A 26,419-nucleotide genomic window follows, 5' to 3' on the forward strand; every position below is an offset into this window, starting at 1 on the left:
TACTTGAAAGTGCATGTAATGTCTCCATTGTCATGACTCAAAGCATACTGAGCATATACTTTTTCACATTAGTGCTGTTTTTAGAAGTGTCAACTATTTAAATTAAACACTTTAAAAAATGGTACTATGAAATTAGAAACAAGGCGATCAGTAGCCCAAGTGGCAAAGTCTACTCCAATGTCTACGCAACTGGAGCAGTCTCCCCGATATGTGAGCTATGGTTAAGATGTGGGAGAATGGATGGTAAAACAGAGGTGTGAGTGGAGGCCAGAAGTCATGTGGAAGTGGCAGCACCAATCTTGCAGTACTGGAACAATTCTTGCACACCCATTTAAAAAAAAAAAAAAAAACATCATCAGTTGCTGTCAAAAGCATTGAGCTTATTTACAAGCTATGCAAAGAGCAGTCAGCCGCCATCTTGAATCTCGTCGACTCTCTCCATTAGCATAGAATATGTTTTGTTCTTGTATGTGTGTTACAAGTAAATAACCCATTCCATTGAGCTTTCTTAAGATTCTGAGTTGTAACCTCAATTAAGATTGCTGTGGAAGAGAGTCTAATAATGCCCAAGTATAATCTTCTAGTTGCGGATGACTAAGGAATCCATCCAGGATAGCAGTCCTGGGTCACCACAAGGAATGGTTTCAAGGAACAACTATTGATTTGGCCATTTGCCTTTGTAAATCTTTGAAAGACACAGAATGCTTCTATGGCAGCCCGACAACTTCCCTAAGTGCATCATCTTAGCAAAAAAATTCATAAAAACATTTAAAAAAAGTTTTTTTTAATATTTAAATAACCATTTAACCCTTTCCATGCTCATGACGAGCTCAGCTCGTCATGATGCACGGTTGAGCTGTGCTGATGACGAGCTGAGCTCGTCATGATTAGTAGGAATGACGAAAAGTCCGCATAGGAGGGGAAAACACCTAGCAGCCAAGGTGTTAAGGACCCAAAGTACACAAAGTGGCACTGGTGGATAAAGTCTAACTCTGAGTGGCATTCTCTTAATATTAATAAAAGGATTTCCGAGTAATTAGTTATTCAACAGTAAAGAAAAAGAAAACGGTGTTGAATGAATGTAGTCCCAGTGTCCGACCTAGCAGGGCACGTTACCTTGCAGCTCTGGACTAATTGTTGGTGAGCGTTGGTGTTCTTGTTGGAAAGCGCTGCATTTTGAGAAGCAGCGATCGTCTGTGTTGCAGCCGCTGCTGCCTGCTTTGCTGCCGCCTTTGAGGAAAAACAAAACCATTATGAGTAAGAACAACATTCCAGGATATACAAGGCGTCAATACCTCTTCTTAACCCAATTTTTATATAAATATAAAACAAAACCTTTATTATCACAATAAGAGAAGGCTCAAGCTAAAAGAAAAATCTGTCCAAAAAGAACATCTAAAACAACGTGAAAAGGAGCATACACTATGCCAAATAATTTACTTTCTTCTGCAAAAACAAGGAAAATTAAAACGTTATTTTGCAGAAAAAACGACTTCAGAATCTCTATGCAGCCTCAGTGGCGAGGACAGGAGAGCAGCGCTTACACCACACTTATGCTCGAAAAATGTATCTATTAGTACACCACACACTAATACATCAAATACATGGATGCTATTTAACAGATATCATTTTAAAAAAAGGATGAGAATACTCTGAACTCTGCTTGCTTTATTATTGTGTATTAATACTGCTAGGCTAGAAAAAAAATCACCATCACTGACAGAAATGTATTTGAAATAACTAGTGCTATTAAGGGTGTTTTTAGATTCTTTATAATTTGGCAATCAATTAATAGTGCATTTAGCTTTTTACTACTTTCCTATAGCTTCCTCTGAATAAGCTGTTTTCCAAAACACAGCTTTCCCATATTCACTCTTTTCCATTGAATAGAGAAGTCAAATTCCCCATGTTACAGAGAGTTCCTGGTACAAACAAGGGTAACTAATGTCATTTAAGCTATACAAGAGACACCCTCTATGCACACCCTGCTGCAACACATTAGATATGGCCTGTTAAACAATCTGATCTGTTGATATTTATTATTTTATTTAAAAGGTGTTTTATCATATTTAAATAAACATGGTCCGTACAATCAACTGAAGGTCATGGCATGGTCCAATCAACAAGGAGATTCAGTTCCTATTATAGTCAACCAACTAGATGGCAAGTAATTAGATTACTAAAGGCCAGATCCAAACAATGCCATATTGAGTAATTCTCAAATCAACTAAAGATAAAACAACTACTACTTTAATGGCATGATTCAGTTAACCTTCTAATCAAGGGTGAGGGAGGTGGATTCTGGATCCATTCACTTTCCAAAATAGCATAAATTCATCAAAGGGGAATGGATCACTTGTCCTGTTCAACCATTGGGTATACAGGAAATGAGGATGTCCCAGATGACATCAGTGCATAATCATTGGGTCTGATTTCGAAATCAGACCCAATGATTATGCACTGACGTGATCTAAAAGCGGAGAACCAACATATACCACTTCAGATACCACCATACCCATCACGTGCATGAGGGCCTTTTTTCATCTGGGACATCCTCATTTCCTGTATACCCAATGGTTGAACAGGACAAGTAATCCATTCCCCTTTGATGAATTTATGATTCAGTTAACAGCATGTTCAGAGACTATTACATTCAATTAATTAAACACCTAGGCCTAGATGTATCAAGCCTTTTGCGATTCACAAAAGCCGAAATTTGCCGAATTTCGGCCTTTGCGAATCGTAAACGGTCTTTTTGCATGTTTTGAGATGCATTAAAAAAACGCAAAATAAAGAATCGGAAAAATTTGCGATTCCTTATTTTGCTATAGCATTTAAGGAATCTTAATTTTGCGATTCCTTAAATGCTATGTATGAAACTTTTAAATTTTGCGATTTTGGCTTAAGAAATCGCAAATTACCACCAACTTGAAGTTGGAGGTAATTTGCGAAATCTTAAAATAATCCCAAATGTTGCATTTTTAAAGGGGGCATATGACGCACATACATGCCCACAGGGCATGTATGTGCGCCATATGCACACAAATGCTGATTTCAGGGGTACAGCAGGATGTCCTTGAGACACCCCTGCACCCTTGAAATCATTCTCATTTTGCGATTAGCAAATTGCGAATCGCAAAATGAGATGTATTTCACAATAATTCCTATGGGCCTCCTGGCCCATAGGAATGAATGGGAAATTATTCCTTATTTGCGAATTCGCAACTTGTGTATTCGCAAATAAAGAATATTAAGAAATCGCAAAAAAATAGCGATTTTAAACATACATCCCATTTTGCGGTTTCTAAATAGCGATTCGCTAAAAATCGCTATTAAGAAATCGCAAATAGGAACAATGATACATCTAGGCCCTAGCATCTACCCCAGTAATGGCATGATCCAATCAAAAGTAGACTTAGTGCAATTAAATTTAATCATGTAGCTAGACACTGAGTCGCTCCTCCACTAGTAGGATGATACAATCAACACTAGATTCAGAAACTATGACATTCAATCACTAGAGATCAAACAACACCTCCTAATGACATGATACTATCAACAAATGATTTAGAAACGTTCACATTCAATCAAACAGGAAGCTGGCAACTATTGCTTCAGAAATGTGGATACGAATCTGAAGTAGGTAATGACTTGTTAAGTAACTGGCAAATAATCACTTTTGTTACCATCTGGGAATAGATGTACACTGCTTTCATCAAAGCATTTAACTCTAGCCCACACACTCAACTGGAAAAATCTGAGCTACGGTTGTGGGTGATCAGTTAGAAAAATAATACTGAAATTGATCATTAAAAGTCACCAGTTTAGGTTCGGATCTAACTTTAGCTTGCAGGAAATGTGAAAGACTGACTGAATGAATGAATGAATGAATGAGTGATGACAGTATTGTTGACTCTGGGTTTGATTCATTGAGTGACTAGATTCTCTGAGTTGATTATGAAGTGACTCGGTCATTGAGCAACAATTTCAAAGTGTGTTTTAAGTGTTGTTGCTAAACTAAAGCTTGCGAAAAATGACTGCTCCTAACGGAAGCAAAATTTAAAGGCTTATTCACAAGGGCATTTTGGAGGACATATAGTAGCACTTTTTCACACACTCTTACATGCCTTTGTAATTTGGCTCCTAACTATCTAAAATAGGAATAAAATTGGAATATTCAGGGATTAGAACTCGGCGAAAAAACTGCTTCCACTTGGACGTTGTAATAATAGAGAGTTGGATGCTTCCAGGCAGTTCACAGAGGCATGCAAGAGTATGTAAAGTAGCACTCGTGCAGCATTACTTCCTGTGCTCACTGAAGCTTTTGTGAATTGGCCCCTGTAAGTTTAAGGCTGGTTGTTCTGTGAGCGCCCCATAACATCGAGTGCATTGCTGCATTTATGAATCTTTCAAAGTATAATACAGCCTGAAGAGCATGTTCTGCAGGGTGTCCTTGCGGTGTTATCAAGCCTGTGTTTGTATTCTCTACAATGCTCCACTTGTGACTCCATAATGAGCCCCAACAAGCTCCTTATAATCTAATAACAACGGAACACTCTAGGGCTCTCAGTTGAACAGCTCAATTAAAGTCTTCGCAGCCGAGTGAAATTCAAACTCGTGCTTTAAAATGCTAAAGCGAGATCAACTTAGCCATTTATAAAAAGATACGTGCTGGTCCCCAAAGATGAGTGCCGGTGGCCCCCACCAGAAACCACCAGCTCAAATTAGGCCCAGACAGGGACCCAAGAGAGATCCCTGTCTGATTCTTTACTTCAGGTGAGGGTTCGTTTCAATCTATTGCTGAAGGGAGGGGGTTGCAGTTTATTCTACGGCCTGCCCAAATTCCACCGTGCCACTCCCCTACTGCAGGCACTACACTGGCTGCCGGTGAAAGAGCGAGCCTTGTTCAAGCTTGGCTGTACCACCTTTCAGGCCAAAATGGGCACCGCCCCGGAGTTCATTTGCTCCGTTATTAAGCCTTATACACCGGGCAGAGAGCTCCGTTCCACCCATCAGGCACTTCTAACCACCCACCGATTCAGAAAGAAAAAGGCAGGCGGAACAAAATTTGTAGTTCTTGCTCCTGTGTTTTGGAACTCCCTTCCTGCGGAACTCCGCACGACACCTTCTTACACTGAGTTCCGGAAAGGTCTTAAAACCCTGCTCTTCTCCCGAGCCTACAATGTCTAAACTCCCTCCGCTCCTGTAGTCTCCTCGCAATCCAAAAGCGCGCTATATAAATGTTTTTAAATTTAAATTCTCTGCCTGTAGGTGGTATATACCCCTTGAGATGGAAGGACCGAGTCATTTTGCCCCTCCATCGAAACTGTAGTTTAGGTGCTGCAGATCTTGACAGCGGTGGTAATGGAGCAGCTCCCACCAAGGGATGAAATGTGACCGCGTGTCTGTTCCTTTCCACTCAAAATCGGAAGGCCCAGGGTACGGCGAACCTATGAACAAGGACATCATGTAGAGGCGTTGGCCATCTTTGTCCAGAGTAATAATTCACTTCCGGCCGTCTGTACCGGGGGAGGGGGTGCGGAATACGCTACAACTCCCTATTTTTGATGCACTTCTCTGTGACACTGAACAATCACTGGGTGATCCTATTACGTAAACCGATTTGCGCAAACCTATTTTCCCCAGTAGGTGCTGCTTACATCTCATGATCGTATTAAAAGGAACACTCAGTCTTGCCCATCCCTGCACTGTTGTTTACTGTAGGACTGCACTAAGTGCAGCCATCTCTTTCAAAGGTTACACCACAAATGCCTCGTCCATCCGCCTTCTATCTCTTGAGAATCTGTAGCCAACAGGTGAGGAACACTGGCTGCTCAGTCACATAGCAGGAGTGGATTCCTCTCTAGGCACCACTGTCTCACACCTCCACTCTCTGATGTCTCACACCTCCACTCTCGGATGTCTCACACCTCTACTCTCAGCTCTAGGACTGTGACCACCTATGCCTGGAAGGGCCCACTCTCTCTGGGACTCAAGATTACTTCACAGAAGTGAGACAACTTCTTTTACATGAGCCATTTAGGAAAATCTGTTGGTCACCACCACAACAACAACAGTGCATCCAATTTTGATCGGTCATCTCGATTTTTGACTTGATAAACTGCATTTGGATAATAAAAACGCGGTCCTGTCCATAAGCATTGATGATGCACCACCTCATACTCTGCCTAAAAGCAACATCTGTGTACTTTTCCATGGTTCCACATCAGGAATCATAAATCCATGAGTATATTGCATCTCAGTACTCCCTGCTGCTATTAACAGGCAGGGCAGGCACTCCATTGGCAAAATACCTGGGGCCCACATATGGACCTTAGTTTTAAGACTAGATGTCGTTCATGGAAAAAACGGATTGTTAACACTGGAGTGTAAACCCGCACTATGACTGCACTTTCTCGCATACAAAAGTTGAAAATCTCTTGATAGTGGTCTTCAGTACAGGAGACTGACACCAAGAATGGGCTGGGTGCACACTTCTGAACATGCACACGCTCTCTAACATCTTCTCATGATAATGAAAGTTAATGGCAACCACTTTTAAATTTTATTTTCAAAAACCAGTAATACTTTTTTTAGCACAGGATTTTAGTAACTTTGAAACATTTTACATATTTTTTTTTGCTTTCTTTATCAGATCTTTTATCACTTTCAACTATGTGTTTTTAGATTTCATTTAAAGATGCAGACAAACCATGCACGAAGCCAATGTGACACCAAGCTCTAGTTTTGTGTGACCTTATGAAGTTTTCTGTATCCAGCAAAGACAAAACCAGTCTTTCTGACCAGGAATGTGATTCAGGCTTTATTGCCTGATGCTCCTGTGCAGGGTTTTTGGGAAACTAGTAAGGTATGATCCAAATCCTCTCTTTTCTTTGGGTACCTGAGAGCTGCTTACCGATTTGTACTATTTTTCCTGGTGGGTCGAACACCTGGACATATTTGACCCTTCATCCTATTTGGATTCAGGAAGAGTTTTCCCATCTTATATTTATAATTTTTGACACTTTTTGACAATCTGCCACACACTCAATACTCTTCTCCTTTTTAAGAATGGCCACCACAGTCTTTCTTAGAAGCTTAATCTCTCTGTTCTGTAAATAACAATGACACTGGATGTGACTGCACCTCACATTTTTAATAGTAACTCTTCTGTGATTCCAAATTATGGAAATTCATTATTCTCTGTTTCAGCTCTTATTCTCCCTGTCTCTTTTATTCTGAGAGTCCTGATGATGATTCTCCCACCCTCTTAGGGGATCAAAACGCTGAATACAACCACGTACACCTTTTAGAATGTACATAAAAATGTGCAGTGGGGTTCTTGTTTTATGATACACATCTTTGTGTGTCAAGTTTATGATACCTCTACTAACCAAGAGAGAGAGTTAGGACAGTATGTAGGCCGTCCTTGTCTCTGTGTAGTAATGAATTAATCAATTAATACGGTCCACTAGAGAGTAGCTTGGTCAACACTGTAGTATCTGGCACCACAACGTTTTTTAAAAGAAACCTCACATACCAACCTGCTTGGTGGCATGCTTCATCATAGGGTTCAAACCTGGGTAGCCGAATGCTACCCAGGTTTGCTGCAACACCTGATTACAGTGGAGCTGTTTTTTTTTGGTTTTCATGTGATGGTGCTGGAGGTGATGTGAGATTAAAAATACCTATGGGAAACTCACTAACCGATACTTTTATTCCCAGTGCCCGAGGGTATATTAAAAACAAATTCTATGGATAATGTGTCAGAACTACTATTTGTGTCTGATTTATCCCTTGGTCAAAATGTTTCAGCTCTCAACAAAAATTAACCCCTTCGCTGCTGGCCCGTTTCCGCTCCTGTGCTGTAAACAACAGGAACAGGGGCGGGCCATGACGAACCCCAGCCGTCATCAGCACACGAGCACCGTAGTGCATGACGGCTGGGGTTCGTCATCAGCATACAAGGGGTTAAAGGAGCTCATTTGATGTGGTGAAAGTGGGAAAAGTGAGTGGTTAAAAAATTATAACCACGTGTTAATGCATATTTGTACACATGCTAAGGTGTGCATTTCATGGTAAGTGGACTGACCCTGTCTCCGGGTCCACTTTTGTAAAAGTACATAAATCACGATTTGCTCATAGCCGTTCGGTTCGAGGAAGGGGTGAGACCCTATCAAGTGCTTTAGTCTCGGTGCTCTCCCGCGTTTCCACCTATTCCGGCATCCTCTGGAACTGGAGAGGTCCTGAAGAAAGCGCCTTTAATTTTTGTTGAGAGATGAAACATTTTGACCAAGGGATAAATCAGACACAAATAGCAGTTCTGACACATTATCCATCTAATCTGTTTTCAATATACCCTGGGAATAAAAGTATTGATTAGTGAGTTTCCCATAGGTATTTTCAATATCACATCACCTCCAGCACCATCACATGAAAACAAAAAAAACAGGTCCACTGTAATCAGGTGTCGCAGCACACCTGGGTAGCATTCGGCTACCCAGATGGGAACCCTATGATGAAGCATGACACCAACCAGGTTGGTGTGTGAGGGTTCTTTAAAAAACGTTGTGGTGCCATACACTACGGTGTTGACCAAGCCACTCTCCAGCGGACCGTCTTAGTTGATTAATTCAAGTTTATGATACCACCAAGCATGTTTCTCACCACACACCCACTATGCAGTCACTGTTGATTTTATTTTATGACTTATAGTAACAACTGATTTAAGCAACCATGTGGTTTATTTGAGTTGATTGCGATATTAATAACTGTGGGACCAGTGTTTTTGCACATAAGCTTACCCAAGGTTCCAGGTGACTCTCGGGTTCCCTTGTTAACTGTAACTAAAGCAGCAACCTTGCACTGTGTTCAGAAATCTTTAGAAGAGGTATGGACTTTATATAGGACTTCACAACAACAGGAAAACAAATTAAGAGTAAAAAAAACATTCATTACTTTTTTTAAATGCAAAGCCTGAGATTCTCTGACCTCCAATCTATTGATGATCTTTTTCTTGATGGCATCCTGAGCCGCGGCGTTTGTTGCGACGCGGAGTCCCTCCGCAGCTTCTCGCAATCTCTGCTGTTGTTCTTCATTTTCAGGGTTTGCAGCAGCCCCCTGAAAAAGAGTGCAATTTAAAAATAATGTTAATAAAGTACTTTTCAAGGGAAACAGATGCACAAGGTTTCAAAGAATTTTTTTACTTTTTCAAAGGTGTAACCAGGAAATATTACTGGCCAAAAGAGCTTCTGAGAGGGCAGATGATGCCCAACAGGCACCACGCAGGCCAACGTACGGTGTAAGTATCCAAAAAGACAGTTCCAACTACTTGAGAGTGAAATGACACCGAAGAAATGTCATGGGATCAGCAATAACCTTTCTAAGGACTGAGCATCCTTCAGAAGACAAAGATTTTCACAAACCTGGATTAAAAAATGTTTTTTTTTAATTAAGCATTGATATGAACTAAAATATAAATAAACTAGTAGGAGATGACAGGATTATAAGCAAATGCCCACAGCCTCTTACACTTCGATAAAGAACAAAGAACTGATGTGATTCAAACCACCAGATGCTGAAATGGGTTTTATTTTTAAAAAGTAGACTTTTCACAGAGAGGAAACTTCGCCAGGACAGGTCTTTGGGGGCCTATGTGGCACACACGGATATATGCAATTCACGTGACAATCACTGCCGCTGTCTTTGAAAACAAAGGTAACACCACTGGAGCTCAATGGACTGCCTTGTACCTTCTGTATAGGAGCTCACTTTTAGGGGGCAGAGAAGTCATGTAGGGTGGTATGGGGTAACAAGCCTACTGTAGGTAGCACATGCATCAGAGTAATATGTAATGTCCAAGCACTCATTCTTTTGAGTAAAAGGTTCAAAGCCTCCTGTATATTAAAACACAAATGCTCAGTAGAGAGCAGTTTTTTGATATTGAGGGCTCTCAGTGTCAGCTCGGACGAACGGAGCCGGTGGCGGCGACACGAGCGGTCACTTACCATGGGAGGGGAGCCTTAAAAAGCAATGTATGACATTGGTCACTAAAGAACTGATTTCACAATGTTCAGGTGAACTCGGGCCTCCCATGGGCAGCCTGGTCACTGAAGGAAAGTTTGTAAAGTTGATGCAGCATGAGAAATATGGCCACATATAGTTTGCTCGGGAAAATGTGCAACAAGGATAGAATATGACAGCAGCATGGGCATCAGATTAAAATCGGTCCATTTAGAAAGGTGTGTGGCAATGACACTGTGAGAGGCACAGGACGTCACAGGGGCACCGGGTCTCTGGTGCAGTCTGGCCCACTGAACCGCGGTGGGACACAGCACAAAAACTCTCACACTGCATGAGTGCCACTACCTTCGGAGAGGCTACTCAAATCGGGCAGCCATTGTAAGTTTGTGGTTTTAGTAAACCTTCGTTCCCCAGCCTCATCACAGCAAAGTTTAAAAACTCTTTCTTGGGTTGGGGTTGAACCAGGCAGGTCCTCGTCTCACAGGCCAGTCCACCTCTCGCCTCCATCAAAAGTCAAGTTTAGCCCTGGGTCACAGTTCTTACTCCTAAAGGGGGAACCATCAAGAATTCTGCATCTGGTGCTCACCTTCCTTTACACATTTATGCAGAAGCCTTCACTTAAAGGTGACGGTGGTTATGCTTAAAGGGGCTAGGGCAGCTTATATCCAGACTCGGGGCAGTCAACCAGAATCAAAAGGTCCACTCAGTTTCAAAGAAAGTTAGAAATAAACTTTAAAGTGGAACAAACACGTACAAAAACTTTTTGTTTCCGAAGTGTGCCCCGGATCCATGGCAGTTAGTTAAGGGATCGCGGTCACTCTCAGACGCATTTTTGCTTCCAGGTCTTCTCTGTACAGCAGAAAATATCACAGGACATGGGTGACGTGCAGAACCTTCCCTTGGTTTGGCTCAGGCCCACTGCACAACAACAGAACCCTTCTGCTTCTTCCTTGATAGAAATTCATGCCAGGCTGGTGCATTTGACTTGGAAAAATACAGAGATGGAGGGACTCTTAGGAGCTAAGCAGGGGGGCAATGCGAGCGAGTGCGGACAGAGCAGCACTAGAGACCACTAAAGCCAAATCGTATGAAGCATGTAAACAACATGGGGGCTACTAACATCCAATGGGACCCCACCATTTGCACCTCACCTCCCATACAAACAACATACGATCAGGGAGAGCCAGTCGTGACGGACTACACAGAATTACCTTGGGAAGCCAGAGAGTAGTTTCTCCACTGGCGTGCATGCACGCTACTACTATGAACACTACGACCTGGTAATTGGGGGAAATAGTATTTATGGGTTTAAAAAAAAGGAGGGGTTGGTTCAACTTGGCATTGGGCAGTGCCCCCCCACCACCACAAAATGGGCATAATAGCCCCTATGCCATCTTGGGGAGGAGGTGAGAGTAGGTTGGAGGGTGTACACCAGAGAGCATACGAGGCACCAGGGATTTAGTTTTGGCTGGGGAGTGGGCCCACTGGCCTTCCGCTAGTGGTCCTTTCCCATTAATTTATAAACAGTCTTTCTTATCCTGAAGTTAGATATGGAGGTGCGGTGGATTCGAAAGATCACTGGATGTTAGGGAGTATTTAATTTTTTTTTAATAAAAAAAAAAAAGGGTTCCTTGGCCCATTTCTCCATGCCCATAATGGGCACAACAGTTTTTGTGCCCCTACTCAGGGGGCAGTTACAGGTAAAACAGTATCACCAATTCATTCCCCCCCCCCACCCCCCCACATATGTTCATTATGTTTTTACGTCCACAATTGGATTCTTTCGAAAAGCTATCTGCGACCTGCACAAAAGCTCCCATGCTCAGGTCTGAATTGTGTCTACTTTTCAGAAATATATAGCTTTCTGAATTCACATCCGTTTCCACCAAAAACTCCAAGTAGGTAGAAAGCACAAAGAAACAAGAAAAATAGTCGAACGCTTAGAAAACTGCAAAAACTGTGGTGGAAAAAAGTGTACTTTTTTTTTAACTCTACTTGTTCCTGAAAGCTAGAAAGATGCGATCTCAGCACATGAAATATTTTCTTGTTGACACCTGTCAGAAACATTTGCTTTCTTTCACAGCAGTATTTTCCCATTTTTCTTTTAAAATTGCTATATTTTGCAGTTTCCTCCAGGGGAATCTACAAACCATGGGTACCCTGGGAATCCACAAAAAGTGGGGGAAAAGGGAACACATTTGGCCTGAATATCATTTGTGGGGGAAAAAAGAGCTACGAAGGCTAATGTGCGAAGTGCTCTAAACTTCAACAATCTGCTCAGAGGGAGTGGAGGGAATCTGGGGGAAAGAGGAGCGGAGAAAAACATAATCAATACAGGATTTATTCTCAATTCATCAATATTTTTCATGAAGATAATTACAAACAAACTCATATTCTGTTACTATGCATCATCCCGCTAGACCTTCCTGGGGGTGGTCTGCATCCAACGTCAGAGGCATCTCACCCTAAATGTCAAGGGAATGTCACCCTACACGTCCGAGGCATCTCACCCTACACGTCCGAGGCATCTCACCCGACAAGTCAGAGGAATGTCACCCTACACGTCAGAGGCATCTCACACTACACGTCAGAGGCATCTCACCCGACACGTCAGAGGCATCTCACCCGACACGTCAGAGGCCTCTCACCCGACACGTCAGAGGCATCTCACCCGACACGTCAGAGGCATCTCACCCGACACGTCAGAGGCATCTCACCCGACACGTCAGAGGCCTCTCACCCGACACGTCAGAGGCATCTCACCCGACACGTCAGAGGCATCTCACCCGACACGTCAGAGGCCTCTCACCCGACACGTCAGAGGCCTCTCACCCGACACGTCAGAGGCCTCTCACCCGACACGTCAGAGGCCTCTCACCCGACACGTCAGAGGCCTCTCATCCGACACGTCAGAGGTCTCTCACCCGACACGTCAGAGGCATCTCACCCTACACGTCAGAGGCATCTCACCCTACACGTCAGAGGCATCTCACCATACAAATCAGTAGCATCTCACAGTTCAGGGTAGAGGCATCTCACACCATACGTCAGAGGCATCTCACCCCACACGTCAGAGGAATGTCACCCTACACGTCAGAGGCATCTCACCCTACACGTCAGAGGCATCTCACCATACAAATCAGTAGCATCTCACAGTACAGGGTAGAGGCATCTCACACCATACGTCAGAGGCATCTCACCCCACACGTCAGAGGAATGTCACCCTACACGTCAGAGGCATCTCATCCTAGACTTAGAAGCATCTCACAGTACAGGGTAGAGGCATCTAACCTCACACATCTGAGGCATCTTACCTCACACATCTGAGGCATCTTACCCGACACATCAGAGGAATGTCACCCTACACGTCAGAGGCCTCTCACCCGACACGTCAGAGGCATCTCACCCGACACGTCAGAGGCCTCTCACCCGACACGTCAGAGGCCTCTCACCCGACACGTCAGAGGCCTCTCACCCGACACGTCAGAGGCCTCTCACCCGACACGTCAGAGGCCTCTCACCCGACACGTCAGAGGCCTCTCACCCGACACGTCAGAGGCCTCTCACCCGACACGTCAGAGGCCTCTCACCCGACACGTCAGAGGCCTCTCACCCGACACGTCAGAGGTCTCTCACCCGACACGTCAGAGGTCTCTCACCCGACACGTCAGAGGCATCTCACCCTACACGTCAGAGGCATCTCACCATACAAATCAGTAGCATCTCACAGTACAGGGTAGAGGCATCTCACACCATACGTCAGAGGCATCTCACCCCACACGTCAGAGGAATGTCACCCTACACGTCAGAGGCATCTCACCCTACACTTAGAAGCATCTCACAGTACAGGGTAGAGGCATCTAACCTCACACATCTGAGGCATCTTACCCGACACATCAGAGGCAACTCACCCGATGCATCAGAGGAATGTCACCCTACAAGTCCGAGGCATCTCACACTACACGTCAGAGTCATCTCACCCGACACGTCAGAGGCCTCTCACCCGACACGTCAGAGGCCTCTCACCCGACACGTCAGAGGCCTCTCACCCGAAACGTCAGAGGCCTCTCACCCGACACGTCAGAGGCCTCTCACCCGACACATCAGAGGCCTCTCACCCGACACGTCAGAGGCCTCTCACCCGACACGTCAGAGGCCTCTCACCCGACACGTCAGAGGCCTCTCACCCGACACGTCAGAGGCATCTCACCCGACACGTCAGAGGCATCTCACCCGACACGTCAGAGGCATCTCACCCGACACGTCAGAGGCATCTCACCCGACACGTCAGAGGCATCTCACCCGACACATCAGAGGAATGTCACCCTACACGTCAGAGGCATCTCACCCTACACGTCAGAGGCATCTCACCCTACACGTCAGAGGCATCTCACCCTACACGTCAGAAGCATCTCACCATACAAATCAGTAGCATCTCACAGTACAGGGTAGAGGCATCTCACACCATACGTCAGAGGCATCTCACCCCACACGTCAGAGGGATGTCACCCTACACGTCAGAGGCATCTCACCCTAGACGTCAGAAGCATCTCACAGTACAGGGTAGAGGCATCTCACCTCACACATCTGAGGCATCTTACCCGACACATCAGAGGCATCTCACCTGACGCATCAGAGGAATGTCACCCTACACGTCAGAGGCATCTCACCCGACACATCAGAGGAATGTCACCCTACACATCAGAGGCATGTCACCCAACACGTCAGAGGAATGTCACCCTACACGTCAGAGGAATGTCACCCTACACGTCAGTAGCAATTCACAGTACAGGGTAGAGGCATCTCACCCCACACGTCAGAGGAATGTCACCCCACACGTCAGAGGAATGTCACCGTACAGGTCAGAGGAATCTCACCCTACACGTCAGAGGCATCTCACCCGACACGTCAGAGGCATCTCACCCGACACGTCAGAGGCATCTCACCCGACAGGTCAGAGGCATCTCACCCGACACGTCAGAGGCATCTCACCCGACACGTCAGAGGCATCTCACCCGACACGTCAGAGGCATCTCACCCGACACGTCAGAGGCATCTCACCCGACACGTCAGAGGCATCTCACCCAACACGTCAGAGGCATCTCACCCAACACGTCAGTAGCATCTCACAGTACAGGGTAGAGGCATCTCACCACACATGTCAGGGGGAAGCACCTACCTCGAGGTACTAGAAGGACCCGCAAATGGGCCGAGGTTGATTTAAAAAACCTGACATCTGTGCTTCCGGAAATGACTTCTCTGACGAATTCTGATAGAAGCCTGGACGTAGAATATACAGTCCTAACTCAGAGCCTGAACACAGCTATTGATTACATAGCACCGGAAAAAACTCAGTCAATCAAGGGCCCTGGTAAAGAGGCTCCATGGTTTACCCCATCACTAAGGGAACAAAAAAGAAAGCTCCGAGCTCGGGAGAGAATCTGGAGGAAAACCAAGCAGGATACTGCAAGGAACCAATATAAAGACTCACTCCACCTGTACAAAAAACTTATCTCACAAGCTAAGGCGGAGTACTATGAGTCTCGCCTACAGAAGGCTAGAAATATCCAGAAGGAGACATTCCAAATCCTGTCGGAGCTGAGTAAAAAACAGGAGAACTCTGAGTCTCCCATAAACTCTAACACCTTTCAGGAATACTTTTTAGAAAAGGTAAAGACCATTATCCAGGACATCAAGAGTAGTGTGGTGAATTGTGACACTATACAGCCTGAGGTTCAGAATCCTATTCACTGCTCTTTAGTACAGTTCCCTGAGCTGGACGAGCTGAGTCTAGAGCAGCTAATGGGGAAAACTAAATCTGGTTCCCCAGCGGACCCATGTCCCCCGAGTATCTTCCGTGTGGCACGCCCGCTATTGGAGGCTCGGATCGTCTCTCTCCTAAATAGGTCCCTAGAAACAGGGTATTTACCTGGTGACCTTAAGGAGGCGCGAGTTAGACCTCTGCTGAAGAAGCCAGGCGCGGATCCGGCTGTCCTGAAGAACTATAGGCCGATCTCCCAGCTGCCTTTCCTTGCTAAGGTCATAGAGCAACATGTGCTGAAGTCTCTATCACTGTACCTCGAATCCCATGGCTTACTGCATGAGCGACAGGCAGGGTTTCGAGCGCACCACAGCACCGAGCTAGTGATGCTCTCGTTGTTGGACGAACTGAGAGGCATGGCTGACGGCAAAAGGCCGAGCGCCCTGATTTTATTAGATCTGTCAGCGGCGTTCGATACCGTCAGCCATGACCTGCTCCTGGGAAGGCTGGAGGCCTTTGGGATCAAAGGCTTGGCCCTCAAGTGGCTGCGATCCTTCCTTTTGGGAAGGACTCAGAGGATACAACTTGAGGAGTCAATATCTGAAGTGGGTCTCTTAGAGTGCGGAGTCCCACAGGGCTCCGCACTATCCCCACTTCTGTTCAATCTTTACCTGCAGCCTTTGATTGCATCCCTGGCTGAGTTGGGCTGCAGAGTCTACAACTATGCTGACGATACTCAGCTAGTCCTGAGTATCGATAACACAGGGACAGCACAAACCCAAGCTCAAAATATCCTGAGGTACACCGTAGGTTGGATGACGAAAAACCTACTAAAGATCAACCCGGATAAGACCGAGGTATTGGTAATTCCATCTACCACCTCACCGTGGAGTGATCTGTATTGGCCTGCTGAGCTTGGATCAGCCCCAAAGCCTAGTGCCAACGTAAAGAGCCTGGGGATTAAATTAGACTGTGACCTGTCAATGTGCAGTCAAGTTTCCGCTGTTGTTGGAACTTGCACGAACATCATCAGACAATTGAGAAAGATAGCTCCCTTCCTTTCTCATTCGATGATGCGTTCAATTGTAGCAGCAACTGTCATCTCCCGGATCGATTATGGGAATGCCCTGTACCTTGGCCTCCCAAAAATGTCGACAAACAGACTCCAGGTCGTAATGAACGACGCCGCACGGCTAATCTTCAGAGTGCCCAGACGAACAAAGGCCTCCCCTCTTCTCCAAAACCTTCACTGGCTCCCTGTTAAGGAGAGGGTTGAATTCAAGAGCCTCTGTATGGTGCATAAGGCGATCTACGGCCATGCGCCGGCCTATATCAAAGCTCGCCTGGAAGTGTACAACCCGACAAGAACACTCAGATCATCAGACGCTCAGTTACTGGTCTGCCCCCGCTACAAATTAGTGACCAAGGGAGGGAGAGCCTTCTCTGTCCTGGCCCCCCAATTATGGAACAAGCTGCCTGAGGGGCTACGCAGGGAGATGAATCTCCTGCGGTTCAGGAAATCTCTGAAAACCTTGCTGTTTAGAAGAGCCTTGATCGCAGTGTAGTCCTGTTGCAGCATCTCTCTCAGGAGTGAACCAAGTTATTGTAATGACATCGATTTCCAAGCGCCTAGAGGCCTGTAGGTGATTGGGCGCGCTATAAATCAAAATTAACAATAACAATAACAATACACGTCAGAGGCATCTCACCCTACATGGCAGAGGCATATCACCCGACACGGCAGAGGCATCTCACCCGACACGGCAGAGGCATCTCACCCGACACGGCAGAGGCATCTCACCCGACACGGCAGAGGCATCTCACCCGACACGGCAGAGGCATCTCACCCGACACGGCAGAGGCATCTGACCCGACGCGGCAGAGGCATCTCACCCGACACGGCAGAGGCATCTCACCCGACACGGCAGAGGCATCTCACCCGACACGGCAGAGGCATCTCACCCGACACTGCAGAGGCATCTCACACTACAGGGTAGAAGCATCTCACCCGACACGTCAGAGGCCTCTCACCCGACACGTCAGAGGCCTCTCACCCGACACGTCAGAGGCCTCTCACCCGACACGTCAGAGGCCTCTCACCCGACACGTCAGAGGCATCTCACCCGACACATCAGAGGCATCTCACCTGACACGTCAGAGGCATCTCACCCGACACGTCAGAGGCATCTCACCCGACACGTCAGAGGAATGTCACCCTACACATCAGAGGCATCTCACCCTACACGTCTGTAGCATTTCACAGTGCAGGGTAGAGGCATCTCACCAGACACGTCAGAGGAATGTCACCCTACACGTCAGAGGCATCTCACCCCACACGTCAGAGGAATGTCACCCTACACTTCAGAGGCATCTCACCCGACACGTCATGGGAATGTCACCCTACAGGTCAGAGATATCTCACCCTGCACGGCAAAGGCATATCACCCGACACCGCAGAGGCATCTCACCCGACACGGCAGAGGCATCTCACCCGATACGGCAGAGGCATCTCACCCGACACGGCAGAGGCATCTCACCCGACACGGCAGAGGCATCTCACCCGACACGGCAGAGGCATCTCACCCGACACGGCAGAGGCATCTCACCCGACACGGCAGAGGCATCTCACCCGACACGGCAGAGGCATCTGACCCGACACGGCAGAGGCATCTCACCCGACACAGCAGAGGCATCTCACCCGACACGGCAGAGGCATCTCACCCGACATGGCAGAGGCATCTCACCCGACATGGCAGAGGCATCCCACCCGACATGGCAGAGGCATCTCACCCGACACGGCAGATGCATCTCACCCTACACGGCAGAGGCATCTCACAGTACAGGGTAGAAGCATCTCACTCGACACGTCAGAGACATCTAACAGTACAGGGTAGAAGCATCTCGCCCGACACGTCAGAGGCATCTCACTTGACACGGCAGAGGTTTCTCACCTGACACGTCATAAACACATTTCCCACCAGTAGCAATCTGCACCCAATTTGATTAGCTGCCGGAGAAACTGCAATATTTCGCATAACTGAACCTTCAAGGACAGGATGAACATATGTGGTTTATCCATTTTTTATTCCTCCTCCCCAAGCTATTATAGGCCGCCTGTAAAAAGGCCACAAATTAAATAAATTAAATACTCTGAACTGTACGTCAGCCTCTGTTGATCCTAGGTAAAGGATAACACAAGGTCACCTCTTTTATGTGTAAATTCCCTAGGCCTACTAATATCGCTAATTACATTTACGCCTTTCTCCCTGGCAATATCGCAACACTGAGGTCCTCTGATAGTGCTGTCAGCACCAACCTGTCGACTGAGTGATTTTATCAGATGAGGTATACTGCTGTCAATGCACACACAAGGGTATCGCAGGCATCGCGTACGATGGGGATTCCATTGTATGATCCCATCCCTATATCTACTGGTCATAAGAAAGACCCCGGAATACTTGTCTAAAGCCCATCTAGTACATGACCATAAACTAGGGTTAACTAAAAGCAGTACTGAGGAGTAAAACTTCATACTATTGCATTTTTTTCCTTTCCAATGTACGAAGAAGCCTCCACACTTCATACCCCGCTCGTTGCGACTCTCATGTGATGAGTGATAGTATAAGTGCTTCTTGTTGTGTTGATGGCATATTCACTTAACTGCCTGACGCACAGTAGGAAACAACGCTGGCTTCTAGAAGGCTTTCAACTGCCTACTAACCCAAGCTCCAAAAAATGTCCATATACAGAAAGAGTTGGAACAAATAAATATAAATCCCTTCTTCCACTTTTTCTGTTATGTTCTGGCACACTGAGAGTTAAATATAGTCAGTAGTTTTGCAAAGTACAGCTAAAAATCTGGGTGAAAGACACATACTGTGCCTCATAGACATAATTTAATAGGTATACATAATATTTTAAAGAAATGCTTACTCCAGAGATCCGTGTGTAAATTGAAAGACCGAATTCCAGTAGGGCAAACTCAGCCTTTCATCATACCAAGATCAAAAGCACAAGTACCACTGAGCTAGGGAATAGGAAGAGCTGTTATTTACAGCGCCTTAGCACAGTACAAACTGAGGTAGTAAAACCTCTTAAAAAAAGAAATATTAGTAACTGTGAATGAGTTTTACAGAGTAAGGAGTGACGTACCTAAATATGGGTTCTATGCAATAATTTTCAGGCCTGTGGAGGGTAATCTTGGAGATTTAAAGGGGATGGGTTTCCCGTTTTTAATCAGGTCCATCAATAACGTCTTAATTGGAAGGGCCAATTGGGTTTGTTGTAACTGAGGATTTCCGAGTTTCAGCCAGGTTTTAAATTTATTTTGGCTGAAGGTCAGTAGATGAGCGGCAGGGGGAGCTGTGCATGGGGGCAATCGCATTCTCTGAGAGTCACCCAAGAATGCTTGCCCTTGTGCCGAGGAGCCTTGTCTTTCAGTTACAGTTGTGTTGTCTTGGCTCTGAGATTTGTATACTCAGACACGTTTGTTTAGTTTGTCTGCCTAGTGGATCAGTGTCAGATACTAAGTGTGGCAGAGAGAGAGATTGAAGAACATATTGCCTGAAGGTAGCTCAGTGCACAATACTTTTTCATGCGGATGCATAGAAGAGTGGGTCCAGGAAGGCGGGTACTTAGCATTGGGCTGCACACACCATAGCTGTCCATGGAACCGAAAGTTGTCCAGTATGAGACCCATGGCCTTTTGCATCCACTATGCGTTTATGTGGAGATGCCTTGGTACAGAAGCGCCCTGGGTTCTTGGTAGAGAGGGCATCTGTCCTAACAATTCCTTCTGCTCACTGTGCGCACACCTACATGTCTGTTTAGTGGGTGGGGTTCGCTCAATTCCATGTAGCTATTCGTGCACTCACGCCTCACCACAGTGTAAAGAGGCGTACAGGGCAGGATAGTTCCCCATCCCACTAGGTGGGTCAATTTTTGCACTGATTGTGAGAGGCCAAAGGCATCTCGCAGCAGAGCTAATGGTGACTATGGAAAGAAGAGGAAGTGAGTGTGAGTTTGCCTCATCCCATGCTCCTGCTGCTACACCTGGGTTTGGACAGACTGATTCCACCGTTTCCCTGGTTACTGGGGAAACACACTTTAGGCATGTGCTGTACTGCCATGGACACAAATATAGAGGTCCCTTGGATTGAAATCCACCCACACCTTCAGGAATACATTTTGGGCTGTACAAATACATGCTACTACAGGGACTCACAAACCACATGCACCAGAGCCCCTTTAAATATGGGTAGCGAATAGTGAGACAGAGCGCACCTTCTGCGTCCCTTCGTTCACATCAAATGATGTAAACTATTGTGCCCTTGTCCTAGCGAAGTTTCCAAAAGCACCATCCCTGGAATAGGGAGAAAAACATAGCTGCATTGTTTGCTAGGCGTGAGATGTATTGTAAGTCTACCTTCAGGGTGAACTGTAACGGTGAAGTCCCCCCTCCTTGATCCATAACTAGGGAAATAAACAGAAGTGGGCAGGCCGGTGCTGGGTCCTGTGCAGGCTAAACTGTTGCCGACTGCCAAAGCTGTGAGCTGAGCCTCAAAGTAGGGGACTGTAGCTGCCCATGCATTTGATGTCCTTCTGCGCGGGTGGGTGCATGGACAGTACTGAACTGCTACAGAAGCAGGTCCTGGTCCGCTTGGTGGTGGAAGTATCCACAATCATAGAAGGAAGGAACCAGGGACGACGAGTAATACACTGGAAACCTGAAAAAAGAGAAGCCACCTGAACCAGCACCAAACAGATCCGCTCTGAGCAGACCACCAGGACTGACGATATGCCCCAACAAACATGGCTCCAAAGATGAAACTATAGGCAAAATCAACAAGAAAACAGCTATACTTTTCAAGCTCAATCTCTTAAGTGGGTAAGCATGAGTGCATGCACACTTATGAAGAAAAGCTAAAATAAAATGCCTTGCCCAAAAGCGGGGGCAGCTAGATCAAACAATTATGCACAGGGGCATGCAGATGAATGTGACGTGGCACAGCACTTTTCATATGAGTACTATTTAAGTCTTGCCTATCAGACAGTTTGTGGATCATAACAAAAACTTACACATGGCTTTGAACCCACCTACTTCTTACCATTGGTTGACTTTACTGTCACACTCTCATTTGCTTGCTTCCTACTCAATGGCGCGCCCCTTTCTTCTTAAAGATGAGACCTAGTGACATTGTCAATGCCTGTTTTACAAGGAAGACTAGATTACTTAACGCACAAGTTACTTACCTTTGGTAATGATATATCTGTAAGAAACATTAGTTAGTCAAGCGTACTGTCTGCTTTGTCACCAAAAAGGCGATGGCCATCGAAGGGCATGTCCATGAGCGTGTTCTGTACATCCCCCGAAAAATTGGCGGACCTCAGCCAGGTGTGGCGATGGATCGCCACAGTTGTGGAAATCGCTCTGCCCAGCAAGTCTGTGGTATCAAGTCCACATCTGATAGAATACCGTGCTGCGTCTCGCCCCTCAGCAAGAGCCTGGGCGAGCCGTGCCTGGGCCTCCTCCGGACCCTGAGGCAGCACGTCCGCCACCGTATCCCACGCTGACTGAGGAGAACAGTTTCTTCCCAAACTGATCAAGCCTTTTGGATTCCCGATCCGGGGGAGCAGTCGGAAATGTGGTCTGGATCACCAGACTCTCGGGGGTAGGGTGCACGGACAGAAAGCAGGGGTTGCCTGGAGCCGGGCGGTGGCGTCGGGCCGTGTTCCGATCCACAGGGGGCACTGTGGAGGGCTTGGACCAAGTGCCCATCAGAACGTCCGTGAGGGCCTCATTGAACGCAGCAGGGGCTCCAAAGAGCTTACTGGCGGTTGAAGCACCACAATGAGGTGATTAGTCCTCACGGCCGCAGGAGCTCAAGAGCCAAGGCCTTGGCTGCTCTGCACAACACCACACCATATGTAGCCCCATCCGCCGTAGCCATGGCTGAAGGAGAGATGAAACCAGTGTCAGGCAAAGTGTCGAGACAACTGGCCCACCCAGCTCATATGCCCAGTCCGGAGTTAACTGGCACTGTTGTGCCAGAGGGTCCTCAGACCCCTCCCAGTCCTCCCCTTCATCTGTGTCCTGATAAACAGGCATAAAGGACGGAGCCGTGTCGTAGGTGAAGGCCTCGCCCATAGGTGCCGTTCAGATGCTGGATCGGGACCGGGGCTGAAACCGGGGATGGCGGCATCCGAGGACGGCACCAGGAGTGGCACTGTAGGGGTCAGCACCAGCGGAGGAGTCGTGGATTCGACTAGTGTCGACCGGGATCCAGGCCTGGATCCCGCGGCGCCGGGACCAAAGGTCACCGATGACGCCAGGGCCGAAGCCGCCGGCCCGCTAGGACCCCCAGCCGGACCCACGGGCCCGAAAGCGCACCGGCAGGGCTCGATGGTGGAAAGAGAGTCCTCATGGCCACAAGGAAATCTCGAATCTCGCCTGGACTCCTGCGGCTCCGGTGGAGCCGCGCGGGTGGTGCCACCCAAACCCTCGGCTGAGTCACGCGAGGGGAGTCAGAAGAGCGATGTCGCCTCTTCGACTTCTTCTTAGAGTGCATCGGCTTACCGGATGACTTGGAGCCTCACGAGTGGTGATGGCTCGACGAGCGCCGATGGCTCCGCAACCAGTCCCTCAATTTCCTCCTGGACCGGGACCTCGAGCGGCACGGAGCCGACTGCCGGAGCTCACGGGACAGCTCCCCCCTAGTTTGAGGTCAAGTTCCAGCAGTCGGGGCACAGCTTGTCGTCGTGGTCGGCCCCAAGACAGTAGAGACACCGGCAGTATGGGGCGGTCACCGACATCAGTCGGTGACGTCGCACGGTTTAAATCCAGGCATCCCTATCGGCACCAGGAGTCGAATCGACTCAAAAAAGAGAGTCAAAATAGACCAAAAAGTTAGTCAAAAAGTGACTAAGGGTACTAGCTCTTCCCGGATCTGCGCTTGCTGGCGTGGTAAAAAGAAGAACTGACGTCAGCGTGTGAGGACGGCGTCTAAGTACTCCGACGTCGTCATCCCGGCGATCATGACGCCGACGACGGCACGGAGCCGCAGACGACGCCTACTGACGAGCAGGGGTACTGTTGACGAAAACTTTGCGGATCCAGTCGGAAGCCTGGGGATATTCTAAGGTAAGGAATCTAACTAACGTGTTTCTTTCAGATATTAAAAGCACTGGTAAGATGTGCATAGTTGCAAGAGTTATGACAGACTATAGCTGTGTTTCTGCTCTTTGAGATACAATGACATGTCTTTGGGGAGAGATGACCAGATAAAAGAGCACCCACACCAAAGGGTGGGGAAGAGATACCACACTGCATCACCTCCTGCTCACCTCAATGTACCAATAAGCATGATTTTCCAAGTGAGCAAACTAAGGACGGCCTACATATGCCAGATAAGTAGTTACTTCCTATTAAAGCCCCCTCTGTTTGATTGTGACATCACGATCTAATAGCTTGCAGACCAGATGTGATTTATAGATGACCGAAGAGGTCTGGGAGTTGGGAATAAGCCTCTCTGGTTTGGAAAGTGAGAAGTAATGACTTAGAACAGCATTAATGTCACTATCGGGATTTGGCAGGGATGGAATCAGGGCCAAAACTGAGCAGCCATCAAGCTTAGAGCTGCTGGTGAAAACTATCTTGAGGCAATTAATGACCACAAAGTGGAACGCAACCACTACACACAAACAGGATCTTGTTTCCCGTCCTCTCTTGCAGACGTGAAACAGGATACAATCTGGCTGCCTTCGGAACCCATGCAGTCCTCTGAGACTACAAGAGTCAGGCAGAAAGCCTCCTTGCAATTGATTCCCGTTTTGAAAAGCTTTAGGCACTACAGATAATCTAGGGCGTGGATGACTGCGACTCTTTGGCAATCAAACGTCTTCTGGACTGAGCTCAACTCAACCCTTCCTCACTTTCCTTCAGAGAATCCAGCATATCTTCACTCTGCTGGAGCATCAACTGTGGGCTGTGCTAGCTCAGAAACTCCAGATGAGCACAAAAGGCCCATGCGAGTAGCACTTGAACCTCTGTACAAATGCACAACACCTGCTCGTATGCAATTCTGTCTTGTTCAGTCTGCTGGTATTAGTGCCTGATTCCAGACAAAGTGTTGCCTTTAGTTAGGGCACCGGTTTGGAGTGGCAATGCCCCCTTACAATGGGGTATAGCATCTGAACGGATGTCCCTTTCACCTCTGACTGTTACTTTCAAAAAAGGATTGCCTTTTGTGCTAGTGGTGCCCTTCTTCAGGAACCTCTTTTGTTTGCAGGTGTCCCCTTTTCCTAGGACGTATAAAGCTACCTATACTAGTTAGATCTATGAATTATTTGTGGTTTGCTTGCCCAATGTCCTTTAAAGAAACGGGACAAGGAGTCGTGTTTAGTGAAGACATGGAGATGCAGAGAACAGGAGCAGAGACACCGGGGAATGTAAACACAAAGAGCAGTGGTATGAAAGCGGTTGTGCGACACAAGCAGGGTGCTGCATCGGGCGAAAAGATGATTTGCTCTGAAATTAAATAATACAAATATTTGTATTACTAGAAAAAGGGGAAAGAGGTCAAAAGAGGACTGTGCAGAATTTACAAATTCAAGAGCTGATCTTGACTTGGTGACATCAGAGAATGCAAGAGATGTTTCCTACCCTCCACTCCCACGCCAATCCTTTGACATGCCATGGAGGGTGAAAATTGGCCAATTGTCTTCAGCATAAAGAATTCAAGGCCCAACACCAAGGTTACATTTGATTCTAAAGAGCATTCCACTAATATGATCACTCTCCTCACACCATTCTCTCTTCTTACACCTTTCTGCCTCTTCCTTGAACTTCACTGCCAGTGCCTTCCGATCTATTCCAAGCTGTGTTGGACCGAAATTAATAAGCATTAAAAAGGTGAAGATGTTTGGCGTTTGCACTTGAATGCTGAAAAAGCTAAAAAATAAAAATTAAAAAAAGGCCTAGTTCATTGGACCTCGTTTTATGAATTGAACTGTACCAACAGAAAGGCATTCAGGCATAAGGGGGATACATTAAAGGGTACAAACAGAGGACCCACAGCAGTGGAGCTGAGCTGGATTCAGTGGATTTGGTCCGATGCTCGTTTTCCAGAGGAACTTGAGGTGTCTTAGGAGGAGACGTGGGCAACTGAAGTAGGAAATGCTAAATTTCAGGCCATGGACAGTGTATTTTGAAACCTGAACAATATACACAATCCAAAGCCGGAAGCAAGTGCGTCAGCTTCCATTTTTACCCGTGGACAAAGTCACGGTTTTAGCAGCAGGTCTCCTTGTTTTTTTTAACTCGTGAGGAAATTCATACTTCTGTAAGAGCTTATTTTCAATATGGCAGGTCTGCAGACACTTACATAGTCACCTGCATAAACACTGCACTACAGACAATCAGAATGGAGCATTCAAAAATGGCTTCCCAAGTCCGTTTACAACAGGAGACCGAAAGTGCTTAACAGAGATTCTCTTTGGGCCTACAGGCAGTTGGGAGCGTGAAGTTTGCCTCAGTGATGACCCATCAAAGGCCTAAAAAGCCTCTGGCGGTGTAAGTCCCTATTTATTTCTGTAGAACTGGGGCACACTTGAGTGTTGCTTTGGAATGCTAGTTCA

General features: G+C 46.7%; 1 protein-coding gene across 4 annotated transcripts in view; it reads right to left on the minus strand.

Annotated features, from left to right (window-relative positions):
* Positions 1 to 26,419, minus strand: part of TLN2 (talin 2) — a 598,939-nt gene that overhangs the window by 371,294 nt on the left and 201,226 nt on the right. For all 4 annotated transcript variants that reach the window (XM_086959469.1, XM_086959467.1, XM_086959468.1 and 1 more), the window contains exons 20-21: positions 8,992 to 9,120; positions 1,117 to 1,230 (exon numbers count right to left, since the gene is read on the minus strand). In XM_086959469.1, coding sequence (XP_086815595.1) covers positions 1,117 to 1,230; positions 8,992 to 9,120 — 243 coding nt within the window. The remainder of the gene's footprint in view (positions 1 to 1,116; positions 1,231 to 8,991; positions 9,121 to 26,419) is intronic.

Source organism: Lissotriton vulgaris, chromosome 2_2, assembly GCF_964263255.1.
Source record: "Lissotriton vulgaris chromosome 2_2, aLisVul1.2, whole genome shotgun sequence".
In the NCBI taxonomy this organism is placed as follows: domain Eukaryota; kingdom Metazoa; phylum Chordata; class Amphibia; order Caudata; family Salamandridae; genus Lissotriton; species Lissotriton vulgaris.